General features: G+C 43.8%; 2 protein-coding genes across 2 annotated transcripts; one reads left to right on the top strand and one right to left on the bottom strand.

Moving 5' to 3' along the window:
• Positions 1-20: 20 nt before the first annotated feature.
• Positions 21-1,909, bottom strand: LOC145238113 (proteasome subunit alpha type-1-like). The gene is made up of 7 exons (XM_080101177.1): positions 1,786-1,909; positions 1,572-1,718; positions 1,309-1,501; positions 1,051-1,121; positions 851-980; positions 505-731; positions 21-281 (listed from the first exon to the last, which is right to left on the bottom strand). The coding sequence occupies exons 1-7, from the start codon at positions 1,786-1,788 to the stop codon at positions 198-200; spliced, it is 855 nt and encodes a 284-aa protein (XP_079957303.1). The 5' UTR covers positions 1,789-1,909; the 3' UTR covers positions 21-197.
• A 3,887-nt stretch (positions 1,910-5,796) lies between these two features.
• LOC145238112 (G1/S-specific cyclin-D2-like) lies at positions 5,797-26,590 on the top strand. Its single transcript, XM_080101176.1, has 6 exons — positions 5,797-6,379; positions 7,162-7,299; positions 7,366-7,443; positions 10,094-10,256; positions 13,773-13,918; positions 23,149-26,590. Exons 1-6 carry the CDS (start codon positions 6,176-6,178, stop codon positions 23,377-23,379), a joined length of 960 nt encoding a protein of 319 aa, XP_079957302.1. The 5' UTR covers positions 5,797-6,175; the 3' UTR covers positions 23,380-26,590.
• The last annotated feature ends 137 nt before the right edge of the window (positions 26,591-26,727 follow it).

The raw sequence follows: 26,727 nt of genomic DNA, 5'->3' as shown, positions 1-26,727 counted from the left end.
GCAGTAATAAAATATGAAAATTTTTAAGCAGTTGAATTTATTAAATGGCGCAACAAAATGCACAAAGGTTGCCGACAATGAACTTCTGGGACATTTTAGCATCTAACAATCTTTGATCATAGATCTTTCATCAGATTGGTCCAAAGATCCTTCATTCAAAGTAAGTCTTAACTAGCAGCATGCAATCAATATTTGCTTCACATATCCATAGGCTGATCCTCATCACCAGGTCTGTCTTGTGGCTGACCACTAACTGGTGGAACAAGTCCACCCATTTCACCCTATTCATAAAAAAGTGCAATTTTTTCAAAAAAAAACATATATTATATTTTCACTTTTCATGAAAGTTATAACTTATGCGATATAAGACTAAAGGTGAACGTTTGGCTACGTTATGTTTTCATTGGTTTGCAATTGAAATTCCGTATTGCATTTCAAAATAATCTTAAATTGTGTAAGCCTGGTAAGGTTTAAAATGTGTCAGTCTCATCTGGTTTTGCTTACCACTTGTCCAGCATCAGCTTGACTGGCAGGTTGTGCAACTCCTCTACTGTCAGTTTTCTCTTCCAAAGTTTCCAGGAAGGGAGCAACTGCCTCATCTTCGTATGTTAGGACATCCTGGTTTTCACCAACGATTGCAACTGAACAGTTTTTAATACTCAGTTCTTGTTCAGCAGGTAGAGTTTCCCTCAGTGCAGTGAGACCATGTCGAATTAACTCCTCTGGACCGCCTGTGCAAATACAAAAAAGGGGATGTAGCATTTTTAGAACAGGAAATTGGGAAACAATTAAAACAACATAAAATTTGAATATTTTGAAATCAATTGAAAAATTTATTCCAAATACTTACAATTTTTAAATTTATCAAGGTGTCTTTCCAGGTATGTTCTTGCACTTTGTGATCTGGAACCGATAGCCATTGCTTTACAGTTGTAATAGTTTGCTGATGGACATGTTTGATAGATATGTGGCCCTTTTTCCTATTGATATATATTATTCTATTAAAACCTTGTTTATTATTGCACTACAAAAAGATAAATTGAAAGTTACATCATATCCTGCCACAAGAATCCCTACACCAAATGGTCTTCTGCCATATCGCTGGGTTGGAGTTTGAGTTTCTGCAAAAAGGAATATGCTTCATATAAAGCTGATTTTTCAAGCAGAAAATGCAACTAAAATATATACAAGATAAATTGCCATTTAACAGAGTTAGTGGGTAACCTGTATCGTATGTATTTTTCTAAATTATAGACCAAACTTTTGAATAAAATTAAACAATTGGAAGTTCATTTTTGGGTTTCATACTGTTTCCAACAGTTCCAACCAATCTTGACACAGGTAGTCTGCTGTCAAACATGAACTCTTGGTGCATGCATTCTGTCCTCATAAAATTTCCAAGAGATCTGGCATCAGATGTAAGTCCAGAAATTGATATTACAATGTGTGGTGCGATTCTTTCAATCTTTTTTTGATGTGCAATAAGATCTGATTGTGCCCTCTATAAAACATTCGCATGTTGACAAACTAATTAAAGACCACTGTACTAAATATGGTATACAGCCGCTTACCTTTAAAGCGACAAGGACAGCATGTGTTTTCGATTTTATTCCAATTGTAGCAGAACCTTGCTTGACTGCTTCCATAGCATATTCAATCTGATGTATTCTTCCTTGTGGACTCCACACAGTAACATCATTGTCATACTGGTTTCGAAACTGTGGAATACAAACAACACAAATACTATACATAGACAGTCGCTTAAACAATTTCCAAAACACCTACCATATTGTTTTATTTTCAGAGGTTTTTGAACCTTTTGTTAATTCTATTTTCAGACCTCCAATTTTCTTAACAAAGGATGGTTTTCATTTTCCTAAAACAGTTGTTTGAGAACAAAACATTATGATGATTTAATAAAACATTTCATCTTGATTTAGTAAAACATTTTTGAAACTTCAATGTAAAAACATACAGTACTCCATTCCAATTACAACCATGGTAGACAAGTCAATTATGAACCTGAGACATGACACTTGTTAAAAATCATTATCTAGAAACAAAATAACATCTTTCATAAGTGAACATGTCAGATGTCACCATGTGTGATGTGTTATGTTTTATGTCAAACGTAAAAAGTTGTATATAGTATAGTCTTTCCTGCTGTAATTGTCTTGTTGAATATATGCCCCTTTGCGAACTGGACTAATTGCCGTTTAATTCACTTTTGAATTTACAATAGATTAAGTTACAATCTCCAGCTTGAAGTAGCTTAGATTTATTGTGTCGAAGAAATTGTATTACCGTTTAGCGTCGGCATTAAACCGTTTAACCCACAATTTGTTCTAAAAATACGTCTGTAGTTGAACAAAATTACAAATCTGCTGTTTCTTGCCAATAAGAATGATACAGACATTGCTGCATGATTTTTTTAATCCGTAGAAAGAATATTACGCTAAGTAGCAACCTAAGCAACTATTTAAAACACTTAAAATGTACCAATAGTACTCCATTAAAGAGTAAAAAAATAAGAGATTATATGTTTGTAATCATAGTTTTTTTAATTTTATTACCTTATTAATTTATACCTTATTAAATTTTTTTATACTCCAACGCACTGGTTAGATAAAGAACCAAAATGGAAGGCTATGCTTGATTGCGTTTCTAACTTTTAGGCGCTCATAGAAATGAATTTTACAACTTTAAAAGAAAAGAACTTTTGTTTTGTGCAAATGCAATGTAAGTTATTGCTGCTGTTTTAGGTGTTAAGAAAAACATACTTGCCATAAATAAAACTTATGTAGGTGCAGCGTTTTTTCACCCTTTGGTAAAATATGTCGTAGCGACTCGTAGGTTATCTGCTTGTTTTCAAAGCTCTATATTTTTCTGCTTTGCCTAAAAACATGTAAATTGTAGTGCTTTAGAAAACATTCATACCAACGATTATGTTTTCCTAATGAATACTTTTTATTTTGGGGGTTGGTTATTTGCATGTTTTATGCAATCAGATGTAGCCTTTATCGCGTATAAAAGTATAAAATTGGTGTTAATTTTTGTCGAGCACCTAGTTCCATCTAGTGTCCAACAGTCGTTATATGAATAGCTTCAGAAGGCATTTGGTTGTACCAAAATAAATATGACGTGCGGCAATTCAGAAGTTCATCCTTCCCTCCGCCAATTCTATTCATTTCCTGGCTTGCTTGCACCAATGTAGCCTAAATACGATTGTCCATGTTTTCATTCACAAATTTCAAGCCTCAAATGATTGCCGCAAATACGCAACACACAGATGTTCCACTGTCAGTGGTAATTGCCTTGATAGTTGTTCTGGAAGTAATTGGCACTAACATACAGTTTGGCACATCAAAGACAGTTTTGTGTCAAACGTTTGCCTCAAAGTTCACAGAGGGGAGAAACTTCGCCGACATAGTTTAGCATGTGGAATAAGGAAGCCCGCTGTCGCTAATGAGGAAACCTTGCTCGCACGCAAACGTCGCGTTCATTCACAAAATTCGTTTGCCGGGGCAACACGCTATTCAGTGCACTTCTCACGAAAATTCATTCACAAATCTGTTCATGACCTTTTTGGGAGGCCGTTGGGAACGAATGACAAGCAGCGTCCAAACTCGGGGCGTGCGGCGCAGTGGAGACCCGAAACGACCAGGGCATATCCGTTTTGTCAGCCAAACGCGAAACGATAGCCAATAAGCCAGTGCACAACATAGTCTTTCTCATTTCTGCACGGTGAGATAATTTGAGTAATGTCGTAATCTTTAACACGACAAAATACAATCCATGTTGGTTATGCAACAGCTTTAACAGGAGTAAGAATAATGCGTATGTTTGGACTTCCACACAATAAGGAGTCGGGCTTCGGAACGCGTGCAACTTTATATTTGGGAGCATGTGACGTAATTAAGGTGTATTCGCTACCGATTGTCCGGACGCTTTTCAATAATTGGCTTGTTGGATTTCGGAACAGCAGCCATTGCCCGGTACTTTCTTGAAAGAGCGATTAAAGAGCGCGCAACAACAAAAAGAGCTGCACGTGGCCTTTGGCAGAGATTTAAAAAAATAAATAAACACGCAATGGCTAGCACACGTTTTTGTCCTATTTAATAAGAACAAAACAATGTTGCGCAATTCAGGACACGAAATCAGCATGCGTTATGCTGTCGCCACTAAAAATGGTGCAGCGCCACTGTGTCGCCCAATGCCCGCAGCAATGCGTTTTATATTTAACTTAGCAGGCGGATAGGTATATTTCAACATGTAGTTTAAACACGTCTCCCGACCTTATCTCAGTTGAAAAGACATCATCTACTAATTAACGTCGGCACATACTCGAAATAGAAACGAAACATCGTGCGATATAGCTTGCTTTGTTCTATCGTGGACGAACTCTGTGTTATAAACATGTTTACTGGTACTTTATTTTCAAAAAACAGGGCTGACATGTCTATGCGATGATAGGGTTATAGCTCGTGTCTTGATTTTAGTCGGACTTGCGTGAACGACCTACAACGAAAACGTGTCTGCAAATTCGTTGAGAGTGAGAAAAAGTGTGGAGAGCGGCGGCGCCCCGGTGGGAGAGAGGGGGAGAGAGAAAAAAAGAAAAAGGTCGATCAGCTGATCTCAGCCAAGCATGAGCACCGGTATTTTGTCTTTTTGTTGGTAGACAGTCGGAGAGCGGAATGAAGAGAAAAGAGGTTTGAGCTGCAAAGAAAACTTTTGCGAGTTTAGTGGCAATGACGTACAAACGCACTGAAGTTCGCCAAGAGGCTTGCCCGTAACTTATGAAACGTGGTTAGTTAGGCGAGGGCTACACGATTTTTGCATAGATTCAGTCTTATAATGCGGAAAATGGATAGCTACCGAAAAAAATAACATTGGTTTCCAGTGCGGTCGGGAAACGCGTAGCGCACCTAAGAAGTGGACCAGTGCCCGAAGGACATTTTGCTTGTAAGCTAGTATAATTATGTACTTTTATCGCCGGGGATTTGACATTGATTACGCAGCAGGGTCATTTGACAAGATTTGCTAAAATGGAGTAGCATAATTAGCACCTACATAGGCTGTGAAAGACAATACTAAACGACTTCTGCCCAGAGGGCTTGCCCCACATTCTTCATCGATTGTTGTTCTAAGAAACACGGGTCTTTCAAAAGAACAAGATAGGTGAAGTGGTTTTTCTGTATTGTTGTTGCTGCAGTTAATAACTTGTCAACTAGGTCAGTTTCTTTGAAATGTAGTTTACGCCGACTCAAACAAAAACACGTAGATTGAAATACTAAATAACCAAATATGAGTTAATGCATTTGCTACCCGATAAGCAGGTGCGCAATATTGCGAAATATGTCGCCTGGAATACGACGTGCATTAATTTATTATGAAGTGACATAATTTTCTTGCCATTATCTACATCCGACTAAAACCAGCTGCACCATTTACTGTTTAGGTGAATTAGCATGTTTGACATATCAGTTCATGAAAATCTCGAAGCCAATATCACCCTTGTAGTTCAACTGAGCGCTAGTATTTTTTGGCGCATAATGAATATGGATGTGCATAAAACACCAGACAGGTGGACTGCTGTAAACTTTTGGTGACTAAATTGCAACGAAAAATGTCAGTTTACCCGTTTGTTTTCGCCCATAATTACTACTTTGGCTTAGGCTAGACTTGTTGCTGTTGAGATCACAGGTTTAAAGTATTCGCCAACAATTTCACCATGCTATCGTAAATTTGCTGTTTTAGTACGTCTTTTGGAACCACGCATGAAAATTCTGTCTTAATCATAATAACCTTGCTTTACACAGGTGACTGCCGATAAATTGAATAAAAGCAATCATTATAATTTCTGATTTATCGGCGTTACTGGATTGTACTTGACAGGCCTCCTGTGGTGATTATGATGTCATAGTAGCTTTTTCTCAAACGTCCAAAAAAATCCTGCTGAAGGATAGGAAGGTGGAAACTTCTGTCTTGTCTTCCAGCGCGTGTTCTAGGCGATTGGGAGTGATGGCTGCTGTAAAGTTGTCCTAATTTTTCATCCCTTCGCCAGATTGGTTTCATTTCCCGGGAATTAGTCGATTAGCGAGTTTCCTCGACCGTTTTTAGTTCCAGCCAGAGGGGCACCAATTGTCCAGTGGAACTTGTACAGAACAGTGTCGCAATGAGTCTTGCTTGCCCTGAGATTTGTGTAGGCGAGCGTGTGTTACGAGCCAAACAAGACCCCACTTTGCTGAAGGATCGGCGAGTTTTACAGAATCTACTGAAGCTTGAAGAAAATTATTTGGTGTCGACGACGTACTTTGACTGCGTACAAGCAGATGTTAAACCCTACATGAGAAAAATCGTTGCAACATGGATGATGCAGGTAGGTCCTTGTACTTCATGCTTGCCGAGAATTACAAGATGTTTAAGTGGGTCAAAAAGTCGGTTTTGGCACAAGCGCTTCTAAACCGAATCGTTTGGTAACCACCATCAATCGTATGCTCCAGTTAATAAGTAACTACCCTAAGCTTCCGGCCTGCGGCAAGCGAACTGCGCAGTTTGATTCACAAAAATGTCATTAACATTCCACAAGGGTGACGACCTTAAATGTGGTTTGGGCGCATAGCATTAATTTTCCAAAAGGCAATAAAAATATGCTTTCAAAAGCACTGCAAACTGCATTCCTTTTTGTCTATTGATGTCTATTGTGAGTCAAAAGACAGTATTATGCGCGTTGCTAGCTCAAAATAGGTGTGGGCAGGATTTGTTTTTGGTGTTCCACTTTGACCCTATTTTCAAGTGCGGTTATTGGAATTTGAAAAACCGTTTTGTTTTTTGTTGGGCGGCGTGAGAAATATATAGACTCGAATGTTAAACAATCAACTTCTAGGAGAAATCTTTTATTGCTTGACATGGAAAGTACATTTTCTTGTTAAACTTTTCGTAGAGCGAAATACCTTGGCAGTGAACATACGACCGAAAGACACCGGTGATGGTGGTGTTGTGCAGACGGCACGTCGCCGAGCCACGTGTTCGGTCACGGCCACATGGTGGCGCTGCACCACAGGCTGGCGATCGCGGGATGACTGTGATATATACTTCAGCTACATCGGCCCGGACGTTTGTTTTGTTTGTAGCAACTTTTAACCGGTTTGGTTTTTCCAGGTTTGTGAAGAACAGCGTTGCGAGGAGGACGTATTTCCACTTTCCATGAACTACCTCGACCGTTTCTTGAGTGTGCAGCCAATCAGACGGACTGAACTGCAATCGCTCGGTTCTACATGTATGCTTGTTGCTTCAAAGGTATGCTGTCGTTGTTTAGAGATTTACGAACGTAGAGATTGTGACACGATTATGTTTATTATAAAGGTGAAGGAGACACTTCCACTGACCACCGAAAAGTTAGTCATATATACCGATAACTCCGTGCGCCAAGAAGAACTCCTGGTAAGAAAGCATTGCGTTTTGCAGAATTTGATTTTGTAATGATACAAAGCGACAACAAACAATTCACATCCTATCTTGGGGGCACGAGTTCGCCATTTTCGTGGTCTCTCCCACGACGTAACCGGAAGATTCCTTGCGAAATTGGGCCAACCGAAGCTGCGGCTTTACACGCCATAAGAGCGGGTTGCACTGTTGCCTCGGTTCAACCGATCGGCGGGTCACATTCCTACAGCACTTTATGCAGTGACGTCACCGTCTGAAATAGCTTGTGAACACGTTTTGAAAGGCTCGCACAGTGCAGCTTTTATATGTGTCACGGCTGGATATTTTTCAATCGTGGTGGCGACATTCCTAATCGCATAGAGTCGGTTCCCACAAGTATGTGGGGTCCGCATTGTTGGTGTCACAATGAACGAAAGTGTCATGGCGATACTAATCCCTAACCAATTATTAGCCCGACCCAAAAACAAGCCTTATCTTCCACTCGTGACAGAGATCTGCATGTCAATTTTAAGTTTGTCTGTCTTATATTCTCTGGGTGGAATCAGGTGGTCATTACTTGCGCTGTTTGTGGCAAAATCAGACATGGCAGGTTTTTACCGAATAGCGTTGGCAGGACAAGTGGTTTGCGGCCGCTTCCGACGAAATCGCGCTGCAGCATTATGCGGAACCCAGATTAGACGTGCTTGTGCGCCGAAATTACCACCTTTATAACGCCGCCGAAAGTTTTTATCAGCAAACTTTTATCGTCCGTCCGACTTGTTTGCCCTTCTCAGCTTTCGCCCGTCTGGCAGATGCCGCTTTGCTTTTGCTGCAACCTTTGTAAACTTTCTATCGCCCACCCGCCATCGTTGGTGTTCGGCAACAAGTGAAAAAAGCCGCCGTCATTGAAATTTCCTGACTGCCATCTGCCGCTGTTTATGACGCATGTGGTCGCCCCTCGAGGGGAGAAATGTGACACACGTTAAGTCGCATCTTCACTGCACGTTTGCGTCCGAGACCTGCCAGTTTCGCGTCACCTTTGCACACCAAAGCTCCGCTTCGGCTTGTTGCGAGTCAGGATCGATCACCGCCCAAGTTATGCGCGGTCATTGGATTAAAACGGCTTATTACCACTTGACACCACATGACCGCTGCAAAAATGCCTTTGTTATTGTTTTTTAACCATCCCGACATCGGTAGAGCAGTAGGCGTTCAACCAGTTGTTAATCGTCAATTTGGTGCTGGCTAAATTAGGCAAATCGATGTCCCTGTAGATCCGGATACGTATTGAGGTTTGAGTTGCACCTTTTGTTGCCGATTCTTATGCACATGTTATTAAGTGTGGACTCACCGGATTTGTCCGTGTATTTTATAATTTGATTATTTAATTTGGGTTGCGATTTAATTTCGTAAAGAAGCGCCTGGTGACGCCTGTTGCGCTTTGTTCATTTAGAGCGTCATGGCCCCTTTTCCTGCGTAGTTGATCACGTGATGACTGCAGTGGCGTCGCTCTGTCGAGAATATGCTACTGTGTGTCATCACCGGCCGTTGTGTATGTCTTTGATGTTACATTACTGATCGATAGTATTAAAGCCCCCAACGGGTGCTCGAGACTGTGTGGCGGTCATTAGGTCTGCTTCGCTTCGTGGCTTGTCCAACAAAACGTCACATGTCACCCGTGATTGTAATAAATTCAGTTCTCCAGTCTCTGGTAAACCCGGCAAACTTCGGTTTCGCGTAATGGGCGTAATGTTTATTGACTGATTAACCTGCAACGGGCAATGGAACCTACTGCAGATTCCGATAAGCGGATTACGTACCAATGAGTGACAGAGTTCGTCTCGCTCTCACAGCCCAAAGCGATGACGCAACGGTGTCGACGCTGTAGGTTAGACGGTGCGAACTGAAACCCAAGTGGGCCCTTGCCATGCATTGGGGCTACATTAACCCCTCCACCACAATAGAGCAAGTAAGCTGAGAAAATGGGTTGGCCCCTGCGTGCGAGTCACAGGCATTTGCGGAACTCGGCGAATGCAGGCGATGAACTTGCTTGGTTTCCCTCGACAGCTCGCCGACCTTTTAACTACACAAGTTACTGATACGTCTGCTGATGAGCTCAATGTTTGTGCAGCGGTCAAACCGGACACTCTTGGCAAAGTACCAAAAATCGCTACACAGTCCTAAAAACTAACTGTTGTAGTTATCGATAAAACATTTTGTCTAACAATAGAAAACGAAACACAAAAACAAACAATATTTAAAAAAAAAAAAAAAACTATAAATCGCATTGCGAATTTAAGCGACATAGTTTTACACGAAGCAGTCGATTCTTGCACCAGCTTGGGCGTTTCTGCACTTCCCAGAGAAGCGGTTCGCAAAATTATTGTTGCATTCTGAAATCCGATGCAGATCCAACGTCGGATGTGGACTTCCATATACATCGCCACTGCACCGCAAAACGCTACGCGCTATTTCTGAACCTTATCCACCCTTTGGCTGATTTGCTGACACAAAACAAGTGGTGCATACCTACAATATAGTAATTTGCCTGTCTTTCAACTGAAGCGCTTGTATGAATGATTATAAAATAGGGATTCTTGTAGCATAACCAAGGATAAAATACAAAAGTGTAAGCGATTTTTTTGAGTGATCCGCATTTTCGTTGCAGGAATTTGAACTCCTATTGCTGATGAAACTGAAATGGGATCTGCTCGCTGTAACGCCTGTCGACTTCGTGGATCAAATCCTGAACCAGCTCGGCATCAGTCACCCTGAAGTATTGAGTCAAACGCGAAAACACGCCAACACTTTTATCCACCTTTGCTGCACAGGTGCGTAAAATCACAAATGTTAATGCGGGCTTCCCGCATCTTTAGGGACCAGCCAACTTTTTTATGTAGTTATGAAGGTAATTTTACTTTAACTAGTTTGCATTTTATGTTTAATTATTAACTTTCCGTCTCTTTGAGGACTGCATTGCGAGCGGTGCATGCTTTGATGGAAAAGTCGTGTTCGACGTTGCTATTTTGGTTCTCGTTTTGTTGCGCGTACGTGAGGCGTAGATGGCTCGTATTACGGGATATCCTCATTTCGCGGTAAATTCGCAGCCGTGCTGCCGTGCTGCTCGCATGATGACAAAAAACTCGCCAGATGCATTTGCAAGCAAATCTCTGAAATCCGCGACTTCTTGAAGGTTTTGCGCCTTTGCCGACTTCACGCTTCCTAACAAAACAAAAACACTTCTACGTGTTTGTAAATTTCAGTTCTGGTCGCTAAGTATTAGCTTTATTCTCGTGTCCAGATTGGGAATTCCGTCCGCTACTTTAATTTCCCCACTCCTGACATACGATAGGCCGTTAGGAAATTCTAGCGTTAGAAAGTACCGTAGTACACTGTGCAACGTTTTTGTCTATTTTCCCTCTTGTGTGGTGGGCTGCATCCAAGCAATCGCCTCCGAAAAAAGGGTGTTGACGTTTCGCTTGCGAACGTGTACGCATTCGACCGGGAAAGGAAAAATGTGCTCACGTCCGGTCGGAGCGGTCATGGCTGTGAAGTTAATCACATTACCTCGATGTTCAGGGCAAGTCGGTCATGCCCAGCGCAATTACAAATGATGCTCGGCGAGCAAGCGCGGTGGTCGCCCACATCCCTGACGTCCATGGTTCTTAAGTCTTGCTCCACGTATGCCAGATGCGGTAAATATTTGCCACATGCTCTATGAAACTTGACACCTACGACCATTGGCAGAATGAATGCTCAAACCGCATTTGTTTCTCATGCCTCTGGTGTGCTATCTCCTTGTTCGCCTGCGTCCATAGCGACGGGAAGGGTGTCGCAGGAGGTCTGTGGTCGAATACGATTGGCTTTAAATCTATACAGATAGATTTGGTTCTCTGAAAAGTGTCTATCCAACACTATAGGCGTGTAATAAAATACGGCCTGCTTGCTCCACTTAAACAAGTAAACATGCATTTGTTTCGAAGTTGCACACAGTGTTTCCTGAACGACATACTTTTCTCATCGAACGGAACTATCAGAAGTTTTTATTTTGTTTCAATACAAAAAAGAAGCGGTTTCGCGCTTCGGCATGTGGAGCGTCGCGGAAGCGGACGCGTTGCACCACGCGCTGTTGACGTATCCGTCGTCTGTCAATTTGTTCGCTGTCGGAGTTGGAATGAAACTCGAAACCACTTCCTTTCGCGCCTGAGCCACTGCATAAACGCGGATGCACACGCACATGCCGACATCTTGTGCTATGGCGGGTTGCCTCTTGTAGCCCATCGTTCGCTGGCCCGGACCAGGTCACGCCTTTTTTCTACAGCTGCAAAAAACGGCGTCAAAAATATTCGGGTTTATTGCGTAATCGTGGCGAATTCGAATCACGATGTGAACTGGCAATTCGTCTAAGCTCAAGTGGACTGTGCATATTTGCGCTGCATTGCACGTCAGGCTAAGAGACCGTGTCGCGTCACAGCGGTCCAACGAAGCTGCTCATTAAAAGCAATCATTAGAAAAAATACGATGAATCATGCTAGAGCGCCCGCCAATAGCAAAGGTACAACGTTTTTACGCGGTTCGGTATTTTCTGTGCTGCCTGGAAGCGAGACACTGGCAAATATAGACGAGTAGTTGCGTCTTTTGTTGTATTAATACTCTCAATTATCTGGACGCGATCTTGGGACTCGCATGTCTCCGCTGGGCATAGTCTTCGGGTCGCAGACACTCGGGCCAAACAATTCGTTGTTGCGGTTTGCCTCAACCATGCCGGCTATGCTCACTTGACAGGTGCTTGCAGGAGTTCAGGCCTATCAGTTTCATCCTGCTCTTTCCAGGCCAATTTGGTCAGAACAAAACAATGGAAGACTGCGTCGACTCCGTTAGGGGTTATGCCGCCGCCGGGAATTGTGGTGAAGAACAATAAAATCTGGAAAATTCAAGGATGTCTAACTCCGCTTCGAAACTGAGTCAATCGTCCTCATATCCTGTTGCGAATTGATCTGTTTTTTCTTGGTGTGAAGAAGGTTGGGTGGTTGGATGAGCAGTTCTAAAAATACAAGGTTTTGTTTTGGTGCTGTTCCGGCACATGCGCCGCCTGCGACAAGCTGTTTCCGATTGTGCCCATGGAATGTGCGGAGGCGTGCAAACAACACAGACAGCGATGAAAAACGATCAAGCTATCTTCTTTGACCTGTGAGATGTATTTTCCGAATAGTTTCTTTCCCCTAGCAGCTATGCGCCGCCTCTGCCCTCGGGCCTGTGCTTTTCGTGGCGCGTTCGGCAACTGCTCAACTATGTCGCAGGTCTCTTTCCACATTTGCCCGCAACTGCGCGGCACGTCATCGCCCATTGCATCTTTATCGAATGCCAAACACTAGCCGAGATGGAATCATTGATAAAAACCGCTTTTGGGCCTGGCTGAAGCGGAAGGGCAACATTGATATACGGCGCGCCGACACGACATTCCGCTCTTTATCAGCGCGTGTTTGTTGTTGCTGCACAGCACGACCAAACTTCAATGGGGAGCACTTGTGTGGTCAACGCACTCCTTGCAGCTTATGAATCATTACCGCGTTAACGGCGCAACACGATTATGTCATATCGTCTCAGGGGAAATATATCTTTTCTCAACAATTTTCTTGTCATTGCTCGGTGATAAACCAAAAACCATAGGAAGGCGCGTGGATGTGGGAATTCGCTATTCATTTTAATGCTAGCACCACCCATGCCGCTAATGCATCTATGCGGCATCGTGCAGAAACCAAAAGCGGACTAGCCGGGGAGAGGCAGCGGGTCGAGCAGGAGAGACTGTGGAGATTTCAATAAGAAAGAGACCATTGAAGCGCTCTTGTGTGGCTTCGCCTCTCTCGCAGGAACGCCAGCTATGCAAGCGAACACGAACTTATCGATTCAAGCGATCGAGGTTGCCACTCTTGTTTCGTTGGTCCCCAAACGCTCTCTCTCTCGTTTCATGAAACTTGTCGATCGAGAACAAATAATCATCCTCCCCTTGCGTCCACCCGAAAATTGTCAGATGCTCTATTGCGCAGTATCAAGGGCCTTTGTTACCTCGAAATTAGTGGATCGAACTCGTTTCGTAAAACTATTTGTTTAACAGTAAATTCGCCAAGGGTGAACGATGTAACCTGTGGGTAGTAACCATTTTTTGTACATTAAATTAGCAGCATAAAAATGGTCGTCCCCTAGCGTTTGTGTTACATGAAAAAACGGCACCGATGGTATTGCTGCAACTACACATGCGTGTGTCAAGCAAGGTTGTTACGATTCCTTCCTTATAACGCCTACACCTTGCTATGCAACAGACGGCAACTCTATTGTTTTTGTTTCAGATCACAAATTTTCTGTTTACACACCCTCCATGATCGCTGCTGGCAGCGTAGGAGCGGCAATATCCGGACTCCATGTGTCTACAGGTTTGCCGCTGTCGAGGCACCGCCTGCTCACCAGACTTCAAGACATCATTAACGTTGATGCGGTAAGCAGACAGAATTTTTCTTTTTTACGTGCGACAAAAGTGAGAATCACAAAAAACTGAATTACTGAAAAGTTGTCGCATTCATTTACGCCGCATTTGACCACATAACAGAGCGCGTGCCGCCGTAATCAAGCCGCCGTTGGTGATAGAAGCCATTGTCCAAGCCCATTAATTTTGCTGTTTTCGACTTTTAAAGCCCATCGCCACCCGTGTCCGATTTCCGCATCGCCTGCCCGCCTAATTAACGTCCTACCCTCTACAAGACAGTGCTTTGTGCGTTTATTATACTTTTTACTTTTCACGAAAGAAAGCTTTTTGGAAAAGGATGTTCGCTGCGTCGTGTTTTCAGACCGTTCGCCATTTGACTCAAGTTACAGCTTTTAGGCCCGTGAACAGGCAACCTGACTTCCATTTAGTGCTTGCTGTTTACAACCCAACTCGGGTGGACGTTTGGTGAGCAATTGACCACGAATTATTAGGATATCCGGTTTAAAACAAACATACGGTTGAGGGTGAGAGGTTTTTTGTGTGGCCTCGACAAATTGGTGAACTAGTTTATCTTGCTTTCCTCTGTGGTTTAAGGCGAAACATCCCCGACACCCAGTTATATTTTTTCGTGCGCTGAGATTGCAAATAGGTCAGATCAATCGGTCGAGACGCTTTTTTCAGCATATCAAAGGGAGCAGAGGAAGAGAAGCGAAAATGGGTCAGTGATTCTTCACTGCACGTCGTATTATCGCTTGGCCAAGCATTACAGGAGCCAATGATCGGGGTCATGCTAGGTCACTAAATTTTCAATTGACAACGGTACGCCTTTTGCGGTTCGCGGCCAGCAGCGGTTGCCTTTGCTTCCAGCGCGTGGATCCACCTCTCATGGGCATTGGATTTTACATCCGTTATTTCCGCACGCGATCAGAGCTCATTGTCCCGCATGGGCGCCCTATATCATAATCGTATGCGCACAGGGAACTCACCGCCATTCTCAGTGCTTTCCTGCCGTGCTAGCGGTTACAATGACATTGGAATGTGGCTTCCTGAGGCGATTGTAGAACAATGTACCATCTGCGTTTTATATGTAAATGAGTGTTACGAGCATGACTGTCGTTATCGCACGTCTTCGTCATAAAACTGACACGAGATCGCAACTTACCCGGGTTCTCGCGACAATGTGGCGTTCCAGGGCTCGAAAACAAAGAAAGTCGGAAAATAATTTAGGTGTTCGGTCCGCATTGTGTAGGTTTACGAGGCAAGATATTGATTAACCAGCCACAAAATAATCAAACTGTTCCGGGCGCTACTTGCCTCAGAAATTCTCAAACATGCAGTTTAAAGCTTTGTGTTTGATCGTCACCAACGACGTTTATAATCTTCGGCAAACACAATTAACCAACTGTCGTAGGTTTTAACTCTAACAACTTCGGTGTTATTGCGTTTGAAATTTGCCTGTTTACGAACAGAATTCTTTTCGCGTCGTTAAGGTAATCAGAAAATCGGCAAGTGTTGCTACATTCCTCCGCGTGCCGTTTGATAAGGCTTGGGTACACGGCAATGTCGTCATGCATATTACTGCCATGAGAACGATGAAGCCAAACACGGCTGCCTTGGGCGTATAGCGATTTTTCGCTTTATGATTCGACAAAGGTCTTTAACATTCCCGAAACACTTTCTTGTGATTCATAACCATTTAGCCAAAGTTCACTTTTTGCCAGCGGAAAAGTCGAATCTGGGTTTGGTCAGTGTTTTTTCTTGTATGTTTCTTATCGCACAATACCACGTTGTCGTGCTTACGGTAGATTTTTTTTGCGCCCCGTTTCTGATGGAGGCTACACCGTGTTGGGATTTTGTAAATATGACTTGATCGTCATCCGTGAAGTTGATCCGCATTGAATTTTACCACGGCCTTCATACACCACGGGTATTGCGTTCTGGGTATGTGGCATTTGTACACAAGTTTGATTTTCACAACGGGGTTGGGTTTCATTAAGCTGAAAATTCCTCTCCGTGCGTTTCTTGACTTCACCCTTCTGCCCTTTAAAGCCAGTTCTATTCCATCTGCCCACGCGTCAAGTAAAGCATGCTACCGTAACGCATGCTTACCCTCACGTGACCCTGCGGTGGCCAATCGCGCTCAAGGTCAGCGAGGCGTTCACTTTCCTGGCAAAATTTGGCGATGAGAATTTTTCTTCATCAATATGTTTAAACACCATGACAAGCTAACAATGACGGCCACTTTCCTTGTGCTTTCATAGCAGGCAGTACGCCCATAGATTGTCGGCCTCGCTCCTTTTCTGTTTGCCTCGCACCCACCCAAACTGCATACATCGCGTTTTTTGGCATTTAACTACGGCTTCAAACGAGTTGCTCTTACAAAAAAACGTTGGAATGTCTACAATTATATTGAATCACGTAGCGTAACGCGGAGATCGCAACTTAGACTAAGAAGAATTAATCTCGCCCAGTTCGGTCGTTTCCTGTTCATTGGGCAAATATTGGCATGAGAGCTTTGACAAACTTTTGGCTGTTTTATCGACAAACACAGCGCTTGATAGCAGCACGCCACTTTACGAGAAATCTCCCCGAAATCACTCTATGCAATGATTTTACGAAGCCACCTACTCATTTGAGTGCAGTGCCTCTGTCACGTCGACATTTTTCGGTTTCGCACCATACATTCCTTTACGAATTTTAAAACACACATATTTTGGCTTGTCCGATAATTAACCAACAGAATGCGTGGGTTTTCAAAGCCGATGGAAGGTTAAGACACCGACAACTTGCAACACGTCACAAATCGTGTATTATTCGTACATAAACATGTTTAAAGGCGTTTCTGCATGTGAAAGTAATACCAGAGCGCAATGTATGGTCAGCCGCAGAATGCCGGGAAAAGATGTATATTTAAAGTGTGCGTGCCACAATTACGTAATGGGACGAAGCGTCCGGCGCTCGAGTTTGTTTTTCAAACCTTTAATCTGCATTCTTGAGAGGTCCACCAACACCGCTTCACACGCACCGGAGGCATGAATAACAAAGCAAATAAACTCGTATCTTTTTTGTTGCCACAACTCCGGTTACGAATCACCAAGAATAACATTAATGAAATCCGTAATCTGTTCCACACATTGAAGTTACACTTAACCTGCAAGGTTTTGCATTTAAGACCCTATAACTTAATGTTTATACGTTGCTTTAATGTTGTTAAAAAAATTGCTTTTGCGTTGTTGGGCGGGGCATTTGAGTACGCCCCCAAAGACATCAAGATGATGCATTGCAGATTGGTATTTTTGGAACATCGGGTGTAAACGGATAGCTCAGAGTGCTGTTTATTTGTAGTAGTTGATTGACGAAGTACCCTGACCCCAATGTGTTTCGTCTTCGAAAATGATCAAGGCCCTAGGCGGGCGTAAACCCGGCATTTTCCTTCGACACTTGGGTGGTTTTACATTCATTAGCATTAGCTTGGTATATAGCTGTACGACTAATGTGCGCTTGTGTAAACGTGTTAATGCTGTAATTGAATTTTAACGGTGAAGTCACTCGTGAAGTTATGTGTAAGTGACGCGCATGCCTTTGTTTGGCGATATTTGCCGTCAGTTGCGTGAAAAACGCCGGGCGCCCGTAGAACGCAACCTTATAGCTTTTAATCGCGCCATTTGAAAAAGATCTGCAATTACGGAAAGGAATTCCGTATGAACAACAATCGCGCTGTTGCGATGGGACTCAACTCACAAAAGCGGCTGGTTCTTATTCAGCCGCCGCACTACCTTTTACTGGGCCAATGATGCGCTTTGACAAAACCGAATAGTTTTCCTCCGCGAAAACCCGAAGCGAGAGTCATTCAGATGACGTAACCGGGAAAAGGGCGACCGCTCGCTGCACTCGTGGGAGCCAGCAACACGGGTTCCTCTTTCGCCGCTGTTTCTCAAACAGCTCCTTGTCATTTGAATTGCCTCGCCAATGCTAGCTCCACCAAGGGTGGCGATAATTTTGCCAGACTTTTCACCGCGGCTCTCATGCTTCTTTGAACCGATAATTCTTGGTTGGGTTTTCGGCGTGTCGGTTGCGCATTCCTGCGTCTAATAACAGTGGGGGTGGGATATTATCTTCCTCTTGCACGAACCTACGCAAAGGTAAAGCGCGTGCGTCATCGAAACTCTGCCCCGTAAATCGTCGCTCAAGTGAGGATGAGAACTACCCGATAAAGGTTTCACATCTGGCAGTCCTTGCATAACTTGCATTTAACGCTCGCACGCGACACTTGTGTCAATTGTTTCACTGAGCAAGCACAGCAGCACAATAAGTTACCCGAGAGCATATCTTTCCTACGATACCTGTTATCCGAATACGAATTTTCGTCCTTCTCTCAATGCCTTTTTTACGTTTTCGCTGATAGTGAGTCAGTTATAGTCATCGGCACGTCATCAAATGTCCGTTTTCACGTTATTTAATCAGTAAGCTCAGCGTTTATTTCCGGAAGTCATTGTCTATAAAGATTTGTAACCGTCTATTCTGAGTATCTGATTGTCTACTGACACGACGTAATAAGTTTTCAAGCTTCAAGTTCTCGTGGGAATGCATCTGAGCCCCCGTCAAATCCGTCACACCTGCAACAAATGTGTTTAGTCAGCGACGCTGCCGAAAAGTGTCAAGCGGGGATCTGGGTTGCCCTGGCTACTTATCCGGGCCTGAGATTGCTATCGCCTGGGTTTCTTTCTCCGCGCCGCAACCCAGCGTGTGTGTTGTGAACACCAATCACACTTGTCGCGCGGTACATCGGGGTCAGCGCGTCAGACGGTCCCCATCGTCGTACTTCTTGCAGTCACCATGTTGCCTGTGTTCTAGAAACCACGTTGCTTCGCGTCACCTAACTATGCGTAAAAGTCGTTGTGGCCGTTCTCGCTTGGCTAAATTGGCTAACCTGTTTCCTGTCCGATACTGCGTGCTTTCATGTACCCGCAGCAATAACACTTGTTACCAAGTTACCCAAACGCCGGAGTTCCACGACCTGGGAGTGAAAAGGTGAGGAATGGCAGCTGCCGCGATGGCCTTGCAAGCGTGGGAAAGTTATTCTTTAAGCGGTTGTCTGACTTTCGCTCTCGTTCGTGATTGTGTGTATTTCTCTATCTTTGCGGGGGCGAAATTGGCTGGTGCTGAAAGGTGACAGTCTTCCGATGCGACACTTTCGTCGGATCATGTTCAAAGCACCAGGAAGTCGGTCGCTATAAAACTCCGCACATAATACCTCCGAATTGCTCATGGCCAAAATTGAAACTCCGTCGCTTTTTTTGAATGGGCATGCAGTGAAATGTGGGATTCGGATTTGAGCAGCATTAGTTCGACTTTACTTCATGCCGTTGTCCGAAGTTGAGCACCAATTTCCTTTCCTAACTTCCTAAACAGGCGGCGCGGCCCGGCGCTAAAAGCCTTTTGTCGCGAGTTATTTCGCAAGTACCCCATTGTTGTTGGTGCTCCGCCCGTTTGAGGCAATTTCAGGTTCAGCGCATTATTGAATTAATTCTATGTGGTCAACTAGCGCTTCAAGCGGACCGTGGCGGGCACTTTAAGATTCTCAGATGTCCGTCTTGGCCCGCAGCGAATGAAGCTTACGAAAGTCGGTTTCGTTTTGCCATAAATTTGATATAAACGCGACTTATAGATCCGGCTTTGTCGGCACTTCAAAGGCCCAGCGTGGTTGCTCCAAGTCAAGGTCGAAGCGCTGAGTCCATCAAACCGCGGTCGCTTCTTTTTGCCCTGCGTCGCTAATAAGCGCGACAGACTACGGGGTGATGTCACGTACGGATAGAATACGGCGAAAACTTTCTTATCTTGGCTTTTTAACCTTCAAAGGCCCACGGAGGGCCGTGGGAACGGATTGTTTATTTTTGATGTTCCTCGCTTGTGTTTTTAGTGCGCTATAACGCGACTGGTAAGGTACAGCTGAGTGCCAACTTTCACACCACGGCAGTTGCATTGTATTTAAATGCTCATGTACCTCTGTCAGCGATTGATAGACTTTCAACAAACTGCCGATCAACTTGCCACAATTACCACCTCGACATTGTATGCCGCGTAGCCCCGCCGCCACCGCAACAAGATTTGATCAGAGAATGCCGGTAACTAATTGCGCGGTCACACATCAAACGATGTTGAGTCCCTTGTTCAGCGAATATCAATCAACGGATAATGTCCTCCACAACGCGTTTGACATGTCAAACTTGCCCCCACGCGAGCTCACCACTTGCCTAAAGCGTCGATCAGTGGATCTGCAGACGCGGCAGCAGCCACAGGCATGCCAAGCCTGCGCCATCGAGAGGGAAAGCACGTGAAGTGGGGTCCGCGAACAAACGCAACCCTTTGAACACACACTCCGAAAGGAAGCACTCGTTTGGAGTGCTGTGCTCTATAGGCAGAGTGCTGTGTCGACTGCCGGGCATCCCTTGTTTAAAAAAGCCGCTGACGATTGCCGGGGTTGTCGTTAACTCGACGTGGTCATTACGCGTCTTGCTTAGCCGCTCTGCCACTTGTTGAGCACGCGCTTTGATGCGATGATCGCTACTCGAAGTTGTCAGGTCAGCGTTTCAGGCAACGTCGCTGGGCGCTTGCAGGTCATGATTAATCGTGATGCGGAATTTGTGCATCCTAATATCGATAGATAAGCGAGTACACGTGCGGCGAGCAGTTTTCCATCAGCGCTTACACATGTTCCTTTAGGGTGCAATCCTCCTCCTAAGGAAATCTACATATGTAGGTAAACGTTCTGTGACATTGATCAAGATCCGTGTGGAATTCAAACAAATGAGCACATTCTCCTTACCCCCTCCCTTCCTGGCAATTCATAATCACAAATGGAATGCGAATTGGCCGTTGCGATACAATAACTTAAGCAAATTCACCAACTGAAGTCTTAAAATTCCGTACGTTGTATAGCTCGTTGTGTATAGGAAAAGTAAAATGTGAACCTGTTCGTTGATAGCTTTGGCCCGAACCTGGAATTGCCTTGGTTGGCTATAGCGCTCCACCAAACCGACGTCTGATACAAGTGGTTTTAAAAGGTTAGGCACATGTCCTGGATTTATGATGTTTGAATCCAGCAACTTTAAACAGACAAGGGAAATTTGTCTTTAGATTTGCGATTTGCTTGTGTTGCTGTTTACCTATGATGCTGAAGTTTGGTTTCCTAAAAATCCGCTAGCCGATTTCATGACATAAAACGTCCTTAGGGTTCAAATTGAAACACATTTAGGCTAGCAAAGTTAAACATGTAACAAATCTGTCATTTTGATATTGCGATGGCGACACTTCCGCCAATAAAATAAACTAACCGTGTCGGAGTTGAACACAAATATGCACTTGTCGCCCACTCTTGGGCCTTGGCAGGGCACAAAAACTCTAATCCATGCCCAGCAAGCTCCTCATCACACACATGGTGCGGTGTGAGTGGCCCACAACGGTGCTTGGCCAACAGCTCTCCTTAGTCTGCGACTAAGCGCAAAAAATGTGAATACCTGAAGTTGAATTGAGTGCCCTTTGTGTTGCGCTGTTGAGACGGACTTACGCAGTGTGGGTTCCCAACGGAGAAAGAATGAAAGCCAGGTTTATGGAGTTCTGGACTCTTTACACTGACTTGCAGTGAAAAGAACATGTAGTGGCGCGCGGCATGCGGCAAACGTTTCATGTTAAATTCTTTTTGCAGCCTTTGTGTGCTTTTTATGCGCACACCATTCGTAAACTAAGTTGTTTGCGACCGTATGCCGGAAACAAGTTTGCTCGAATCACCAGTCATCGCGTTTGCTCAAATTACTTCTTTCTATTATTGCTTTTATAGTTTGTGCACGATGGACATACGGTCGCACTCTATGTTCTTATCGTGCCTATTCGCACTGTGTACCCTCTCAAGCATTCCTGTTAAGTTAACGGTGATTAGTTGCCGGACGTCGTATGTGGCCAGTGGCAATTGTGCGTAAACGAACGCGAAGTACCGCAACCTAACAACGGATCGAGTAGTTTGGCCGTGTGACGAGTGCACATTTTTCGCGTGCTTCATAGATGACTAAATGTGTTATTGTGCTTAAGCCTGTTCCGCCCCCACACTCTGCGTGTGACTTGTGTTCCCTTGTGGTGGGCGTATAAGGGGCGAATTCATAGGATAACAGTATTTTCATGCCATTTGCTTTTGTATCGGACAACTCGGGAAGGCTGCAAGTACAACGCACGACCCACAGTTCCTTCTGAATGACTTATGACTTAGCGCTCTGGCTCTGTTAGTGGTGGGCGAGCTCATGCCAGTCGTCCGAAAGGAAGGATGTCTTTTTCGCGCCATCCGTAATATGACGTGTCGTTTACAGTGTAACGAAGCTTCTACCATAGGGTTGATTGAAGAGCAGGCGCCACACAGCTGTTTCGTGTCAGAATAATTCATCTCTTGTGTGCACGCGTGCATTCTCTGCCTCTTGAATGCATACCCAACTTCATAAAATGAATTTGAGCACGCACTGGTTGAGGTTCACGGGGCAATTAAAGCATGGGATAAGTTATGAGAAATCGCTATCAGAAAGAAAGGTCGACAATTTAGTAGGGAACAGGAATAGCGATTGGCGCTGCTTCGGCCCTACTTTAAACAGTGTGGTTAGTTGGCATTTAGTCTAGCAAGGTGGGGCTGACTTGATGACAACGAGATTTTAGTTTAAACTCATTGAGCGGGAAGCTATGTAAACCCCAGTCAACGCTTCGCTGGAACACAATAGCTCCAACCCCAGGGGGCGGAGGGGTTTGCTGTCATACTTTTAATGGATATTCCTCGCGCCATTGTCATTCACCTCCGGTGTTTTCGCCACGTAGAACGCATAAGGAACAAACAAAACCTACCCCATAGGTAAATCAGGTGGCCATTTGGGTTGGTCCCATAATGACTTATCTACAATTCAAAGCAATGGAACTGTAAATATCGGCTGTTCATTATTGCGCATTCCAGTTGGTGCCAGGCACTTTTGTGTCGAGTCGATTCGCAAGCATGGCACTGTATAATAGCAGTGTGTATACCGCCATTGTCTTTTAATAGCGACCTCCCAAGAAACTTTTACCAACCTACTGTTCAATGATGTGGAATTTCCAGCATAGTTGCGGACATGATCGCTAGGCTATTTTCCGCTGTTTGACGGAATCATCTGTCAATACCCGTTGCGCTATAAGTTTAGCCGAATCGAAACTTACAATAATCGTTTCTATTCCAGGATATCCTGCGACAGTGTCTCGAGCAAGTAGAATCGGCGCTCACGTCAAGTCTCCTACAAGTTCCCGCTCACCCAAACAACAAGCACACTGAACAGGCCGGTGGCGTTCAGGATTGTGGGGTCGGGGGCGGGGTGGGCGACATGACAGCCGACTCACCTCTGCTGTCCGCCGCCGGCAACGATTGTAGGGAGGTTGACAGCACCCCCACGGACGTGGACATGGTGTACTGACCCTTCACCCAGCAGCTAACAAAGTAAGCGAGTCCGCGAGCGATCGTCACTTTACCGGTCGTCGTGTGTATTGCACTGTTGTATTTTCCCTCGCGAGCACGGCGCAACTCTTCAACGTTCAACCTTCCTCGAAATTTGCCCGCAAGTCATGTCATCACCACTGCCACAGTATCTAGCTTCCACCGTTGGAGTGAACATGCCGCGTGTGGTTTCAACACCGCCGAAACGCGTGTTTCTGTCCGGAAATATTTCCACGCTGTAAAGTTTTAATTCCAAGTCGGCATTCCTGTGGCCAAACGAAACCGTTGTATCGATGTTCTGTGCCTGAGGACGGTGGAAACCATGTTCAGCCTTTTTTCTCCCTGGTGACGTGTTTTCCGGTCTGTACAGCACAGCTAACATTATGTGGGAATCAACTGGTTGGCATCAAAATGTTTTTTATCAGTTCCACGCAGATTTGATTGCGCCAAAAGGGCCTTTCGTTTTATGGACAGCTTCTCCCTCTAAACGCCCGCAGCAACACTTTTCATTGGAACATTTTATTGTACGGCCTTGAAACGTGTCTAACGTATTGCCATTGTTGCTATATTTGTGATGTATCTAGTATGTTTTACTGTTTATACCACGTTTGTCAAAACCGGACAAAACGATTGGCCCATGTTTTAGTATCAGCCCTTTTCTACTTTCCCCTCAGCTCTGTTTATATTAAAATAGTATATTATATATATATATATCTGTTCTCTATTCTCTTCCACTAACGCGAGTGCCAAAGTGATTAACCAGTGACTTAAAGGGAACCTATATTTGACTTTTCATATTTAAGCTTTGGTGCATTAATATAGTGCCTGACTTTCTTTCCGGTTTATGACCTGTTAACTTGTGCCATGACCAAACTTTTTCTACTTTCGCCGTCAACCAAAATAGCCGACTACTGCCTTGTTGCTTTCTAAGTTTAGAATGTTTTTTTGGTATTCAAAACCCGCGCATTGTGTTCACTTATCCCTGCCAAAGTGTCTTTTCTCGAATTACATTTTCAAAATCCCTAGAGTATCACTGCCAACGAATTGACTACCACTTTGCCCGCTGGATCACTATTGCATGTATTGTTTTGAAAATGACAAAAAGCACCTTCAAAATATGTACAGGAACTTGCAACACTGCCAAAATGTTACAAACTGCCGCTGAGAATGTTTCTATTATCACTGTCGCGTCATTTTTTACATTTCTACGAGCGACTAAACATTTTTATCCCTTCGGTGCCTATCTAACTTAGGTGTAAAACATTGTGTAACAAACACTTATGGCGCTCATGTAGGGTTATAAGGCAAAATATCTTCAGCTCGCAATCGAGCTACTTACAGTAGAAAGGTTTTTCTTTCACGTAAACGTTTGTATGGTGCCGTTTGTCGGTCGATTTAACACGCTTCAGCCTTAGAACTTACAATGTCTGTTTGCTGCTAATCTCTTGTTAATTTTTGCATCCCTGGGTAGAAATTTTGCGCTGTATATACAGATCTGTACATAAAATCAACCGTACGACCAAAAAAATACTTTAGACTGCGGGTCAGCTTATACGACGCCAACTTATCCCAGTTCGTATCACAAGCTAACGTGCAATCGTGTATACTAACCGCTAATTTTAACTTCAACCAAATAACTTCAACAACCTAACGCCCTAACGCACCAACGCAATGCCTTTTAACGTGCCACAAATTTCTGTTGTGCAGAGGGCAGTGATTTAGCGGTAACTACATCTGCGTTATATTGTGGCCTTACCAATGCACTCGAATAGATATATTTTCCCACAACACCCCTCTCGCTATAATATGCATGTTATGGCGCTTTGTACGTCAAGAGCCGCGTATCGCTGCCTTCGGACATAACTTGAACGCATCGATTCGCCGAGTCGGTTGCTATTTTGTCTGTTATTGATGAAAAACCGCCAGGTGCAATAGATAAAAGTACGACATCTGCTTGTTTGAAAATCTCAATGTTCGTATATAACCTTCATCGCGCTCTAAATGATCGTATAAACTGTGCTTCACCTCTATCCTAACCCGATCAGCAACTGAACTTAACCTCGTATGTTTTGGTCATCTGGCTACCTCCTGCCGCCGATCCAATTTGCTTCCGCAATACAATAATGTATTGCCACTCGTTGAAGCTCCTTATGCGTGGAAACGAATTGCTAATGTCAGCGACTGGTGTTAAGTGAATGTTCAGCGTCCGTATAACAAAAGCAGAAGGATTTTATGGGAGGTTTCAAAATGCGAAAGAACTTGTTGCAGTGTGTCAAATTGCGCTGGCGATGTCGCGATGCTTGTATCGAAATTTTGTGAATTTATAGCGTTTGGCTGACAAAGCGCGTTAACTCGAATCATCCGTGTAACGTAACTCGAATATCCAACGAAAACTTCCCCATGGACACAAATTTAATTACAAAGCATTACTGTTAGAAACCAGCTCTCACTATTAACAAAAACGCCGCTTAAAATGTAGAAATTTGCCTGTACTTTTGTACATACCTTATAATTCACAGATGCTCGCCACGCTCGAAGTAGCATTCCATGGAACATTGATTTGCGTTTCGTGTTTAAGCTGTTGTATTGTTATTTTACTACCGCGTTAACCTTTGCTGGCACCTTAGCCAGACGTTAGCAAGGTTTTAGAAGTGTGAGTATCATATTTTGTATTTCAGCGTCTTGTCGCAAAGCTGCTAGCGTGTGTTTACTGTTAAAAAGCCAAATTGACAAGCTGTTCTTGTTCGTTGTCGCGTTTGTGTATTTTTTGCTTACGCCCGTAGGTCATTAATTGTGGAACAAAACTAAGCGATTAAGTTTCTTGGACAACACCTATATTTCTTTTCAAGCAAAACTGTAAAAGCATGGTTTCGTAAATGCAAAGTAAAAAAATAATTTGTAATGCCAATGAAGCAGTTCAACCCATTAGGAACTGGTAATTTTCATGTAGATAAAGTTGTGTACAGATATTGTATTGTAGCGTGCGCGTGCTTTTATCTCACAGCAAGTCAACGGTAATTTAATGTCTACTTGCCAACATGCTGTATGTTGCACATATGCCACATATCACAAAGTGACACCGGTATTTTATTTCGCAAAAAAGGAAGATGTTTTACCCACGTTGTCAATACACGATTTGTGAATAATCATCTGTAATATATGACGCAATAAAACATTCATTTCATGACAAACTTTGTGTGGAGGTGGACTACCAGGTTTTCTATTTTTGTAGCGTGTGGAGGTTAGACCAAAAAGGGCAGCCGTTTGGCCAAAGGTTCTGGGGGCGTTGGCTCCGACCCATAAACAAACACAAAGTTTGATTTACAAA

This window comes from Phallusia mammillata, chromosome 7 (assembly GCF_965637545.1).
Source record: "Phallusia mammillata chromosome 7, kaPhaMamm4.hap1.1, whole genome shotgun sequence".
NCBI classification, from domain to species: domain Eukaryota; kingdom Metazoa; phylum Chordata; class Ascidiacea; order Phlebobranchia; family Ascidiidae; genus Phallusia; species Phallusia mammillata.
Note: the sequence above shows the minus strand (reverse complement) of the source record. Positions and strands in the feature narration are given on the sequence as shown.

What these genes read in the sequence shown, in the direction of transcription:
- LOC145238113 (XM_080101177.1), bottom strand. An exon ending in CTGTCCTTGTCGCTTTAAAG is followed by an intron (nt 1,502 to 1,571) that starts GTAAGCGGCTGT and finishes AATGTTTTATAG; the next exon opens with AGGGCACAATCAGATCTTAT. An exon ending in CCTTGATAAATTTAAAAATT is followed by an intron (nt 732 to 850) that starts GTAAGTATTTGG and finishes GTATTTGCACAG; the next exon opens with GCGGTCCAGAGGAGTTAATT.
- LOC145238112 (XM_080101176.1), top strand. Translation starts at nt 6,176, where the DNA reads ATGAGTCTTGCTTGCCCTGAGATTTGTGTAGGCGAGCGTGTGTTACGA. An exon ending in TTGCAACATGGATGATGCAG is followed by an intron (nt 6,380 to 7,161) that starts GTAGGTCCTTGT and finishes TGGTTTTTCCAG; the next exon opens with GTTTGTGAAGAACAGCGTTG. An exon ending in TGCGCCAAGAAGAACTCCTG is followed by an intron (nt 7,444 to 10,093) that starts GTAAGAAAGCAT and finishes TTTTCGTTGCAG; the next exon opens with GAATTTGAACTCCTATTGCT.